This window comes from Nipponia nippon, unplaced genomic scaffold (genome assembly GCF_047370975.1).
Source record: "Nipponia nippon isolate SJK-2023a ecotype South Korea unplaced genomic scaffold, ASM4737097v1 scaffold_10, whole genome shotgun sequence".
In the NCBI taxonomy this organism is placed as follows: domain Eukaryota; kingdom Metazoa; phylum Chordata; class Aves; order Pelecaniformes; family Threskiornithidae; genus Nipponia; species Nipponia nippon.
Window position 1 is genome coordinate 38,100,006 of NW_028262291.1, and position 14,416 is coordinate 38,114,421.

The 14,416-nt window shown below is 36.1% G+C and overlaps 1 protein-coding gene across 1 annotated transcript in view; it reads left to right on the top strand.

Annotated features, from left to right (window-relative positions):
* DPH6 (diphthamine biosynthesis 6) overlaps positions 1–14,416 on the top strand; it is a 214,869-nt gene that overhangs the window by 88,103 nt on the left and 112,350 nt on the right. Inside the window, exons 10-12 of the mRNA XM_087746813.1 lie at positions 1,219–1,350; positions 5,171–5,300; positions 8,776–8,950. Of these exons, the coding sequence (XP_087602939.1) occupies positions 1,219–1,350; positions 5,171–5,300; positions 8,776–8,950 (437 nt within the window). The remainder of the gene's footprint in view (positions 1–1,218; positions 1,351–5,170; positions 5,301–8,775; positions 8,951–14,416) is intronic.

A 14,416-nucleotide genomic window follows, 5' to 3' on the forward strand; every position in this document is an offset into this window, starting at 1 on the left:
CTCCTGAAAAGAATGTTCGTGACCTTTAATAACCAGTCTGGGGAAAAAAGAGATCCTACTACAATGTGGTTTTCTGATAGGAATCAATAGATCTGTAGTAATGAAGCATTTCAAGTTATTTTACAGAAGGAGCATAACCCATTTTTTTCCTTCCTTCCTCCCTCCCTTCCATCCTTCCTTCCTTTGTTCCTTCCTTTCAGAAAACACACATTAATGTGTTCTGTTTGCCTGAATGAAATTACTATAATATAATCATTCAAGTGGAGGGACTGAGTTTTATTTCAAAGGACTAATTACACCATACTCTACTGTTTTTAAACTGAAAATAGAAAAGTAGACTCTAAAATGAAGTACGAAACACAACCGTTCAACTTGCTTACATAGTGTATGAGTCTGTCCCCACCCAAGCAACCTCAGGGTGACATGCATGATCAAGTGTAGCAGCCTACCAAGTTACTGTCTCTTAGGTGAGCTGCAGTAACTAATCATATGCCTGATATTAACACTGCCTCAAACATGAGGTGATTAATGCAAGATAAACCTGCGTTCATAGATTGGTACCTCATTGAAGTACCACAGCATCACTGTTACCCTACACCCAAAGATTAGTAAACTTTTCCTGAAAACTAAGTTTCATAGCATAACGGTGTTTGATATTGAATGGTATTTAGTCTCTGGAATATGGCTTAGTGCCTGGTGGCATGTTAAAAAATGTCTAAACACATTATGCATTTGCTAAGATGATCAGAACCACGTTAAACACCTAACTTCCATTAAAATTTGGCATATAAGTTTGAAAATCTGTTCCTGTGTCACTTACATACTTTTGAAAATTTTAGCTTTTCAGTGTCACGTCTTGTTCCAACTCTGTATAAGAACAGATAGAGAAATTGCAAAAGGTCAGCAAAAATGGAAAGGAGTAGAGAAAATACTGAAATTCTTAGCTAAATACTACTTGCAGGCATATTTTCTGAAGGCAGTGTTGGAGAAGGATTTGTCAAGTAGCATTTGGAAGCTTTGTTACCAGCACATTTACTTTTAAGTTTTTGGTTTGTATCTGTGTGTCTGTAAATATTTTTTGAAGACATTTTTACAGTTTGTGATTTTTTTTTTTTTTTCTGTAGACGTTCTTCTTACTTAAACGATTTAAATTATATGCTAGGTTAATCTGAAACCTTTCATTATAGTAATCATAGTGCTGTTCTTCATTTCCCATAGCTGAGACGTTTGGAAGCTCAGGAAAATCCCTGAGTGGTTACCAGTGGTTTTCCGGTATCACTGCCTACTTCCTTCCATCAAAAAGCAAAAATGCTCAAGAGGCAGCAAGGGAAGCATTTTCTTCTCTCCGAGGTGCTTTATTCAGTTAATGCATTATCTGCTGTTAACTATACTGGTTTTAATATGGTAGTAAGTAAGAATATGTATTGTCATATAGTTTTATAACTTTAAATGTTGTGGTTGTCAGTTTGCCATCTCATTTGACATTTGATTGGAATCTTTGATATCAAGACTGCCAGCTTTAATATTGAACACAATAATTTGACTGGCTTTTGAAGACCCTAGAAAAACCAGAGTAGTGTTCATATCACTGTAACAACACTATTTCCACAGTACTTACTCACTTTATAACTTGCTTTATAGCTTTCTTGCAATATATACTGTGTGTGTGAGTGTGCATGTGTGCTGTGGATGCTGTCTACTTGCTAAAGCACTTTTGTAGCTACCATAATTTTAAATTAAGTTTTCTAGAAAGCTGTTGCACATTTTGGCATCTAGGATTAGGTCAGTAGCAGTATATCTCATTTATATTCTTAATGCAAAGGAGAAATTGCTATCTTGGGGATCATGAAATCCAGGTTCCTTACTATCCCCCTCTTACAAGATACTGACATAAAATAAAATGTTCACATTTTTGTTTTTTATTTATTTTTAAGTTTAAGTTTTAAGTAAAGCATGTTTATACAGGCTTCTTTTCATTCATAAAAATGGAAATAATTTTTAGTATCTAAATGGGTAGGCTCATATTCTTGTTCATGAATTTGCGTGAGGTATTGTCCTATAAAATCTTATTTTTTACATGTGCAGCTGAGTATTCAATTCATGATTGAATATAGATGATAAAGGAGCCCTAGAATTTTTTTCAGAAGCAAAGAAGTTATACTTTGTAGAAGGTCATTAAGCTAGTTTTTGATTGCTCGGAAATCAGCAAGGTGGATGTGATCAAACTTTTAGTAAAAGACAATAGTATTTAGTGTAAATCTTCTGGGCGTAATCTGTAAATTGAAGCAAAAGGGTTGTGTAATGTTGTATTTTGTTCTCATTATATTTGAATGGAAATCTGCCAGTACAAACATGATATTTTTTTCCCTTAGCATCTGTCAGAAAAGATTGTGTCTCTGACTAGTACGGTAGCCTGTTCCTTTCAGTAAATTACTTGCATTTAGGTGTATTATAGTAAAAAAAAAAAAAAAAAAAAAAAAAAAGGTAATTTTCTGATCCTTGGTAGAAAATGTCAGTTCTCACATTTCCTTTATTTTTTCTTTTTTTGGAAGTGGGTGTGGAAGACTGAATGAATTATGGTTTTGTCATGGCAAAAGAAAGAATTTGTTTCTGAGAACTTAACTGATCTGTAAATATGCACAAGGGTTTTTCTGAACTCATACTTACGATCTATACAGCATTTCAGTCTTCAGTGCTGCGAGAATGGAATAAGCACAGTCCTTTTAACCTCTTTGCTGGGTTAACTGCTTTAATCACCTCTGAAGAGGATAAGTGCTGCCAAAAGGATTCAGAAATGGAAATTTATTACTAGATGTAATAAAACATGATTGTTCTGTAAAGTAGATAGAATTCTCCCATGAAACCAAGAACAGGAGGAAATTCAGTACATTACTGTTTACATTTATTTTCTTAAACTCTTCTGTTAAACTTTTCTTTAGATATGATTGGAAGACGACAAAGATTGCAGTGCTTTATATATAAAGCAGCTCTGTTGCAGCTGTACCATGGCAAAGCTCCATAGGCTTGAAGGGAACTACATAGATTTTTATTACATGAAAATTTAGTCTAAAATGCTACTTCCTGTAGACAGTTTGGATGCTGTCTTTTATGGCTCTCAGTCTAAGGATCCTGGATGACCCCTGTAAAAAGAATAAGCTGTACTTCGGCCAGTGTTGTCTTTTGGGTCAGTTCTTTTTAGGCAGTTCTGCCTAAGTAAGGATGAGTCTCAGCTGGTCATATTTTATAAATTAGTAGGAAGAGTGAATGGCTTGAAATTTGACGGAAGGGCTGTGTGGTTTCCCTGTACATCCTGGAGATGCTCTGTGTAAGAGTCCTCTCCTTGGGAAACAGAACTTGTTTTCAAGAACCCAAGTGGTGGGTTGGTAACCGGTTCATCATTTATGCCTTTCTACTGGATAGAGTGCTTTGGGCAGTCAATTTTATTCTGCTTACAAGCTAGGGAGAAATTATTTCCCATCATTCTTCTAATTCATGCAGAGGAAAAAGGGATTGTACTTTTACTTACTTTAAGAAGATTTTTTAAAATAAAGCTAGAAATGATTAATTTATCCAAATCTCTTTACTTTTAACTTGCTCTAATACTGTTACATGTCCACAAATTAGAGTTAGTTTGTTGGCTTATGCATTTTAAATTCAGACCGGTGTGGGGGGGGGTGTGTTCAGTTTTGTTTTGTTGTTTTTTTTTTTTTTCCAGCCAGTATTCCATATAATGCTGCAGAACTTTTAACTGCAGGCTGGAATTCGTTCTTCTTGACTAAAATGCTGGCTGGAAATTTGAAAAACGTCCTTGTTTCCTCCTTGACTGATGACATAGCATTGACCTAGTGATTTGCTATCAGGCAGCATTCAAATACTTCTGGATATGTATCTTGACTTCATAGGAATTCCGTGTCAATTGCTATATAATCTCTTATATCACTTAGTGCACGCTTCCTTTTCTGTCAATGAGAATTCCCCACTTCAGATTGCCAACACTAATGGCAGTATGACTAAGTAAAGCTGAGACATTTAGAGCAAAATTCAGTATTGGTGTGACCAAACTAACCTTTATGGAAGTGCACCAACTCCTGAACTGTCTTTAAAAGCACAAAAAAGTTTTACACAGAAAGTATTTGTTTCTCACTAAGGCAACAGCCAACAGAGATTGTCTTTATACTCTTGTACTGCTCCACTGGAAAACAAATATATAGGTATATACGGGTACACACTGTGACATTAAAGGACAAGATCACCAAAGTTACACTGAGAAGAGCTTTATGTAGCTCATTTAAGTTAGGTCACATGGGATTCTGTTATTATATATGTTCTATATTCAGAGAAGATTTTCTCTTTAATTTCTATTGCTCGTGAGTTACAAAAGGTCCACACTGCAGAGCTGATTCGCGTATCTTGTTATGGTATTGACTATGTAAGAGTAATACATTCTCCTTAAGTGCTATGACTGGAATCTTCTGTGCATACACATTCAGATCATCCTGACTTCCCAGTATCTTTTCTTTAACTGTCTGCTTGAACTTCCCTCTGCTCTCATCTTTCCTTTATTTCTTCTGTGGCCATTTCTGTTTCGTGTTGTCTGTCTTGCTATTTATAACTCTTTGTTTATGTGGAGATTATTATTGCAGTGAGGGTTTTTAAAAAGAGCTTGGACAAACATCCCTCTGGAATAGCATATAAATATTTGATCTTTTCTTTGAAGAGGGTGATGCACTAAAGGACCTCTTATTGTCCTTTCCAGTTCTTTGTGATTCAAAGTCCTTTACAGATTACTAGCTGTTGTAGACTGAAAAAAAAAAAAAAATAGAGCGTAATATAACTTATGGATACAAGGAATTTGGACTGTAACATATCTACATGCATTAATGCATGATATGTTTTCTTGGGGCAAGAATTCATCACTGCTCAGGGCAGATAAAATTTATCTGTATTCTGTTTCTGTATATTTGCAAAACTAACATGAGAAAGAATTTCATGAAAAAAATAGATATTATGCGGGGAAAGGTAGCATGTTGCAAAGCCTTCAGTCATGGTTAGACAACTGTTAGGTTATTACCAGTTGGTTTTGCTGAACAAAACCAGGATGCCTATGCGGTCTTTCTACACGCATTTAAAATATTCTGTCTTTAACAGCTATATTATTTTTGTCCTGCAGCTAATATGACTTCTGAGGGATTGAAACTGAAGGATATTATTTTGGTTCATCTGTATATGAAGAGCATGAAGGATTTCAATGTTATAAATTCAGTTTATGTGACAGAATTTGATTTGTGTCCACCAGCAAGGTAGGATTAGACTACTGCTATAGTATATTTATGATACACTGTAATATACTGAATTATTCTTACCATATTTATGAAGCTTTTGTCCAAATGTCTGTGCTTCAGCCTTAGAAGTAGACTTTTGCTGCCTTTTGGAGGAATCACATCAGGGCTGCTCAACTTAAAACCACTAGGATTGGAAATTTTTGCCTTAATATATACCATAAGGTTTATAAATGCCCCCCATATACATACTTAGAGAAAAATAATGCATTTTTTTTGCAAGTCTCAGTTCTTCTCTGTGACTTGATTGAACTGACAACTCTTTTGTATTGGTGGGATTGTATGTGCTTTTTTTGTTTGTTTGCCTTGACCTGCTGGGAGCACTCTTCCGAACGCAGCCCAGGATATCATCAGCACTCTTTGCCACAAGGGCACATTGCTGGCCCATGTTCAACTTGGTGTCCATCAGGAGCCTCCAGGTCCTTCTCTGCAAAGCTGCTTTCAAGCCAGTTGGCCCCCAGAATGTGCTGGACCATGGGTTTGTTCCTCCCCAGGTGCCGGACTTTCAACTGCTCCCAGTTGAACTTCATGAAGTTCCTGTGTGCCTGTTTCTCCAGCCTGTTGAGATCCATCTGGATGGCAGCACAAACCTCTGGTGTATTAGCCATTCCTCCCAGTTTTGTATCATCTGCATACTTGCCAAGGGTACACTGTGCCCCATCATCCAGATTATGAATGAAGATGTCGAACAGGACTGGAGCCAGTATAGATTCCTGGGGTACACCGCTAGTTACTGGCCACCTGCAATACTTTGTGCCACTGATCTACACCCTCTGGGCCTGGCTGTTCAGCCCGTTCTCATTCCATCTCACTATCTACTCATCCAGCCCATACATCAACAGCTTCTTTATGAGTATGTTTTGGGGGACAGTGTCAAAAGCCTTATTGAAGCCTTACTATCAATGATTATTAAGTCTTCCTAAAAGTGATGAGGTTTGGAACCTTCTGGGTCCTTGTGACAAACATTATTCACCTCATTCTGTTTATTGTGTTAAATACAAAAGCAAAATTGTTAGCTGAGGAGATGCCCGAGATGCATGTCATGAGATACTGGGAGTTATTTCAAGACAGTACCAATATATACTTACTTTGTTCCTTTTCTTCCCCTGCTTATATGCACTTGGCTGTGGTTGAAGATGAATACTGGACTAGATGGATCTTTGGCTTGCTTTGTTCTTAATGCGTTGTGTTTCCATCAGATAATGATTGTTAGTGGGTAGCTTAGCTGTACTTACATATTCAGTAAGAATGCAAGTATGAAAAGAAATTATTTCAGACTTCTGAATACACTGATGCTAACACTTTCATTCATAGATCCCCACATCATAGCTTTTTAATATCTGTTGTACAGAATCTTCAACATTGCATCCAAGTCCACCTCTGACATAATGAAACAGCTTGATGGTCTTAGGTATGCAGTATGTGATTCCTGTGTTATTTGAGTGTGTTGGGTTTTTTTCTCCACTGGAAATTGGATAACAGCTAGCCCATGAAATTTTTGTTCTGTTTTGTAAAAGGTGTGTGTTTAAACTAATTTTTTTTAAATTCTTTATTGCCTTTGTCAAAAGGGCTTATTTCTTATTACAGTAATTCATGTTCTTAAACGTCTGAGACAATATGCTCAGTATGCAGAACGGCTATAGCTTGACAAATTCAACTTGGATAATAGATTAATACAGATTGGAAGGGACCTCCCAAGGTCATCTAGTCCAATCCCCTGCTCAAAGAAGGGTGAACTGCGAGGTCAGACCTCATGTCTTGTTCGTATTTTTAAAACCAACTGTTTAGCAATTTTCTAATATAAAATACTATATTTTATACTCTTATTACAGAATATATACTATAGGCATGTGAATTTTAAGTATAGCATGACAAATAATTAAAAAACATTGTTAAGACGATGTGTATCATCATAGATTCACATTCTGCTATACTGTGTGGGTGTCAGAAGAGACTAAAAGAGAGCAGAAAGATGCTTCTTCGAGATGCTGATTGTAGGGTTACTAAATCACAGAGGGATGGAGTTTTGGTTGTGTGTGCCTTCAGGGGAGGGACCTAGTCCCAGCTGTAAACTACAGAAAATGAATCTCCACCCTTATGTATCTTAAGTTCTTTTTATGACACTTAACTTCTCCCAATTTAGCTTCCTTCATTTCTCATGCTGCTGCATGTTTTAAGCCTCCAAATTTGCATAGCCAGCCACATGGTCTTCCATCACTAAAATAACAGGTAGAAAGATTAGGAAGTTGCAGGAAAATGGCTTTTTATAATTATTTTTATGGAACAAACAGATTTATGTTGCATTTTTGTCCAGAAGAAAAATTATACAGCAGTTTGCATGGCTGCATCATTGCGTTATGCACAGAGACCTGGTTGTGGGAGTTCTCACAAGCAATATGCTGGAAGCACTGACTCAAGGGTGTGGATCGGCACTAAATTTGCAAAATTGTCTTGAAAATTTACCAGCCCAAGCAGAAAATCCATTCATTCATGCTTATGATGATGGTAATGAGGAAAAAATACTGTATTTGCATGTGGGAGGAGGGGAGAAAAATAGTTTTCTTGGAAGAAATAAGCAAGATGAGAAGAATTTTGTAAGGTTATGTGTTATGATATGTAAAGAGAACAAGTAATTTTTTCTTGGATTCCTGCTGGGAGCTAAATGACTTTTTTATGCATGGACTGCAAATATAATTATTTTTCAGGCTTTGAAAAGTTGATTTCCCCTCACACACCCCCTGCTTTTCTCTGGCCACATGCAACAGACTGTCGCTGTCTGTCCAGGCACTCAGTCTTCCTTGGAGCAAATGAAAGTGAACTTTTTAAATGAATGCTTAAGTAGGCTTTCAGTCCTGTCATAAATGTGTGTCCGTCATGCAACTTGAAGTATTACAGAAAAATATGCTCAGTATTGCATGATAACATGTGAGAAGGGCATAAAGGAACAATAAGCTGCTGCTTTTCAGAAACCTGAACTTCTAGTCCAACCATTGGAAGGAGATTCAGTGAAAAATGTGTGGAGGTGAGAATATGACAACGATACACTCAGTCTGAAGGCTGCTTAGCATAACTTATCTGGCATTTCCAGAGTTGTGTGGTCAAGGTTTCTTTTAATAAAAGAACTCATGTATTCTTAATAAAGTAATACACATCCTAAAAATAACCAAATGGAAATGAGCCATTGACTATGGTGCTAGTTTCTCTTTGGTATTGGAAATTATCTTGCTGGAAATCTGAAGCTGATCATTATTTGGAGAGGAGATAACAGTGTAAATGCTAGCAGGTTATTGTGATACCATAGCTTTTATTTTATGTTCCTGACAAAATTTCATAACATAGTATCCAAACAAAAAAAAAAAAAACATGGAAAATAAATGCTGAAAGTTGGTGCAAGCAAACTTTGTGTTTGAAAAAAATAATTGTCTTGTGTTTTCAGAGTATGTGTGGAAACCCTGCTACCTGATGGAGTACTGTTTTGCATTGACTGCCTTGCACATAAGTATGACATTGCAATGGATGATGTGTTACGTGATGAAAAGCTGGTTATGCATGTACAGAGCATTTCCCACTGGGCACCTGCTAGCATAGGACCTTACAGTCAGTCCATCAAGGTAGGGAATCTTTGTTACTTCATGTGAACTATATGTCAGTTTACTGAAATGAGTACAGTTATAAAGTCTCCTTCTCTCCCATCTGAATGTGCAAAAGAAAATATGTAAAAAAAATAATTAAAAATGAGCATTTTTTAATTTATATTTTTAAAACTTATGGACAAAACAAAAACTTAACCTGCATCAGTCTTTCATTTTGTGATCATAAAACAGGTTAAATTATTCTTTGCAGAGAATCTCAAGAACAGCCTACTTTTGTTGTATGTTATAATTAGACCAAATCATTGTGTTACACATACACTTCTATAATCTGCCTGGAATATAAACACAATTTAGGAACATCGGTGGATATTTGAAATTTGTTTGTTTAAAGCGAGCAAGTTCAAACTTTTTTATAGGTAAGTCAATCCTCAAATGCTTATTTAATGGAATCCCTCTTGAGGCTCTTGGTGCTGCTTAACCATTTAAAGGTACAGCAAGGTTGAAGAACTGTTCTTTTTTTTCAAATTAATAACAAACTGAATAGAACATTACATACTATTTAAAAGTATGAAAAGGAGGCAGTAAAGTATCATGGAAAAGTGGACCAAAAATTTGAATAAAAAGCTTTTTTCCTAATATAGTACCTCTTGCCCAGCTAGTACCATTCTGACATTTGATGAAGTGCCTCACCTTTTCCGTTGCAAAAAATGTATATATCCCTTTCTTACCAATACACCTCTTGTGTAATACGTTGTCCAGTCTAAATTATTGTGTTGTGCAGACTGATTTAAGCAACATCTTATGGCATCTGTTTAAATTTCCTGAAACTTATTTTGAGTCTGCAAAGCCACCTAGTATAATGGCCATGGAATTGTACTTTGTTTTGTCTTTGTATCATTTTACAGAAAATTTCAGGACTAGTATTATGCTTCAGAAGCTTATGTGGAATTTGGTTCATTTGCAGGAGGAAATGTTGGTAGATAACTACTATATTAATCTTGTGGTTATAGCAGGGTGGGTTTTTGTCATCTGTGTATATCCGGTTTTCTTGAGAAAGCAGAAAGTTGGTTTATTAAACTGTCTTCCATTCATTCTTACACCTTGACAATCATAATTGTATCATGTCATGCATAGTCCTGCAAAGATAAAATTTAATAAGCTTTGCACCTTGTATTTGGAGAAACTTCTCTGATATATCATTGCAACTAATCTGTATTACTGTCCTGGAGCTGGCATAGACTAAATTCAGAAAACAGTTTGAACTGAAAACTGCTTTAGCAGATGGACAATAAGCAGGCACTGCCAGTCTCTTGGATCACCTGGTGGTATGGAACAGTCAGCATAGCTAAGGAAAGGCTCATTTCTCTTCAAACACAGTGTAACCAGTAACATTGGTCAGCAATTTAAACATTAAGGAAAACTTTCCACTGTTTTTTGTTTGTTTTTTCCCTTTTTTCCCAAGGGAACATTTCAGTCAAGCGACATTATTTTCCCTGAAGGTGGAAAATAAGTATTTTTACTTTTAAAATCCAATGACCACAGGAGTAAAGAAACAGTAATGAGAAGCTGCATCTCTGCCAGAGATTCACTCACTTGTTATCCTTTATGGCTAAGTTCCGTCTCTAGTCCACAAACACCTGTATGGGGGAATTGGTAATATACATAACAGCAATAGTTTTAATTTTCCTTTGCCAGATTTTGCCTTACTACTACCACCAATATGTTTCATCTGAGTATCAATATTTAACGTTATCCTGGTTTTGTCTTGCTAAGAATCTTTGACTTTTTGGTAACATATTTCTGTTCTGCAGAGCTTGATCCAGTAAACGTCAGAAGAATGTTCTTTTTTTATTTCAGTAAATGTGTTTTATATTTAAATAACTTTTTTCTTTCTAAAATAGCATGTAAAGATGCAACCTATAAAACCTGTTCATAAGAATACATCATAGAGGAATGCATAAGTGCATAAACAATGTATTTGCATTTGAAAATTTATTAATGGAAGATACGGATCTTGTATCTTCTTAAAAGTGAATTTTCCAAAATTAAAGTCGTCTTTAGGTGGGTTTTCAGAACTTCCTCAGGCTATGTATGGGCAGGTATTAAGCTCTTAAGGTACCAATGGAAGTAAAGCACTTCAGTATGTTTTAGGAATAGAATACATTTTCCAAAATAAATAAGGAAGGAACAAAGGTCGGTTTTTAAATCTTTATAGTCAGCAAAAATTATCTGAAGTTATAATAATTTTGTGATGATGAAACGTTGATCAGTTTTGGATGTTTGAGGAACAGAAGCTTAATCATCTTAAAACAGTAAATGGTTAATACCCTTACCTTGTGTATCTGTAGATTGTTTGTCATTTGCTTGACAACAATTAGACAATTAAATTGTCTTTTCAGTCCAATATGAAGTTTTGTGGACACTGGGGAATCATCATGTATTTTAGCACAGTAGTTTTGCTCAGTTCAGAATAGGCCAAGGGCTGCAATATTTAGGGTATTGCAAGTTGTGACTGATGTGCACTGGCATGTAAGAGCGCAGCTGGCAGTGGAAAGGTGTAGGTAGCTCATGCAAACTATGGAATTCACACTTCAGGCTCAACAAATCACTCAGCAGAGCATCACTTTAATTCTGTAGAGACCTTGCAGGTTCCTGCCAACAGTGCTACGAGGACGAAAAGTAAAAATTTGAAATTTAGCATGAGAATGTCCTGACCTCAGTCTGACAGACACCAAACAACAGTGGCAGAATGAAATTAGGGTTTTCAAAGTATTTATAGCAAAATCAAATGTTCTTCCTCTTTTGGGATTAACATTCTTTAAGAACAACTTCAGTGTTTCTACTTGTAAGAAGCAGACATAAATTGTTGTAAGATACAATATGACTGACTTTCTTACAATTAAGAAAAACTTGAGATCATTTAATATATTTTTCTTGGTCCACCTGTTTTATTGGTGCAGAAACCTCTGCCAATCTTAATGTCTATGTCAGCAACTGGAATGTAAGCTACGTCAGAGTTACTGTAAAGGCTATACTGCTGATCTCAGTAATGTATAACAAGTGTTCTGATTATGTCTTTCTAATAGTAGTACCACAGACTGACTAGGCTATTCAGTGTGGGAATATGTGATGATACATGGTTTGCTTTCCTCCATATATTTGTTCCACAGTGGGCACCAGCCCAATTTGTGCTGGTCATTGGTAGTAGCTTAGAATTTTTACGAAAGGTACTTCATGTTTTTACTTCTCACTGTTATCAGATTATTATTTTATTTTCATGTTTTCATTCTTTTTTACCAGTGGATTAGAGGATTTCTCAAGACTAAGCAGTAACTGGTAGCTTGTATAGAAACAGTTTACTTCTCATCTTCACAAAAGCTAACAGCACAGTTGTACATCAGGGAGTTAGACATGAAGATGCACTGCAAAGCAGTGTTTGGGGTGACAAATTTATACTGAGAGCTTATTCATGAGTATTTATTTTGTGAGGACATTGAGCATTTATGAACTGTAAGCATAGTTCATTAAAAAAATAATTAAAAAAAAAAATAGCCCAGTGCAGCTGAAACACTAACCACAAATACTTATCTAAGAATGCATGGAAAGTTGACCATGTTTGTACCAGATGTTCTTCTAGTATGTTAATGTAATTTAAAAGTCTATTTGCACTTACAGTTTGTTTGCTTTGGCAAAGTTTCTTAATGTTTTTCTATCTGGAAATGAACAAATAAACTGCCACAGTAGAGTTTATTGTACTCTCATATTCTACAGTAATTTTGATGGTGACATAATGTATTTTATACACATACTGACATGTATGTATCTACGACTTGATTATGTCTGTTGAACCTTTTAGCTTTTCCTTGTGACCTCAGTTCTTTCCCTCTGACAGCTGCCAAATCCTAGTTTCAGCTATCCTTCAGGCATCTTTTTCTCAGTTTTCTCCTCCACACTGTCTGAACCCAGTAGTACAAACATAAAACCCAAAAGTGTTCTTACTCTCTGATTCCAATGTCTAGATACCTATAACTTGATCAAAGTTGGGTTCTTTTTTTTTTTCTGTTTACTCACCTTACAATGAATTATTTTCGCTTTAATTTTTCTGATCATCAAGGCATGATAAATTAGTGGGAAAATACCGTGGGAACAATAGTGAGAATAGAGAGTCTTGCATCTGGTTTAAGGCAGTGATGCTTGCAGTGGTTCTAATGTTTCCTTGCTAAGACGACTTAGTTCCTTCTCTTGCAGTGAAACTGAAAATGGCCCTATAAAGTTTAGTGCACAATTTGTAGCAGGTGGCTTTAAAAGGAGAATGTGATGTTGGAAATAGCCTTGTCTATTATGTAGACCAGGAAAGATTACCTGGCTATTTAAACTATCTGACTGGTTGCAGTTTTCTGAAAGCATGCTTAGCTGGTGCTAAACAAAATGCATCTTTTAAGGAATCCATGCATTTAGGGATGCATAGATTATCCTTGTAAGAAGATCAGCTGAAGAAGGATGAAGATAGGAAGATGTCAGGAAATTCCTATTAGTGAATCAGGGATTGAAAAAAAGCACAGTATCATTCTTAAAGATATAGTTAACCCTTTAAAATACTGCTTTTTCACATACATATAGCTGCTAAGTTGTTCGCTTCCTTTCCATCTTTTCCTTTTGTGATTCAACAACAGTATATTACATTATGCCATATATAGTAATACAGGGGTAGAATACCTGGAACTTCCAGTGGGTGGAAAAAAAAAAGTGGTAGTCGACAGCTCAAAGTCTGAATAGTGTTCCTCTGGGATTGATAATGTTAACATCTTAATCAACAACTTGGACAATGGGATTGAATACATGCCTAGTGGGGACTGTGGATGACAGTAATTTGGATAGTGGTTGATGCACTGGAGGGCAGGGCTGCCATTCAGAGATACCTAGACAAGCAACTGATAACAGGAGCCTCATGAAATTGAACGGAAATGAAGGAAAATTCCTGCAGATAGGACAGAATAGTCCCATGCAGCCATGTAGGATGGGGACTGGCTGTCTACATAGTAAATCTGCGGAGAGGTAACTAGAAGTCCTGATTGTCAGCAATCTAAATATAAATTGGAAGTTCACCGTTGTAGCAATGAAGGCTAGCTAAAAACAAGGCTGCTTTAGCGAGGTTGTAAACAGCAGGTCTTCAAAGCCTGACTGCACAAGGACTTCAGCAAACTCGTCAAATGTCTAAGTTAGCCCTGCTCTAAGCATAAGGTTGAATTAGTGATTGTAGAAGTCCTTTCCAACTTAAATTTTTGTCAGAGTCTATGATTAAAATTACAGATTTACTGACAGAATAACAGAAAGGAAACAGCATAATTATAGAAAAAAGAAGTCCTTGCTATAAAACTTTAGGAGATCATTAATGGTGCTGTATGGAAGAGCACTTAGGACACTGTAATTTTAGTAGATGAAAGAAAGAGAACTGTACTGCAATGGCACTGGCATGCCTGCTCC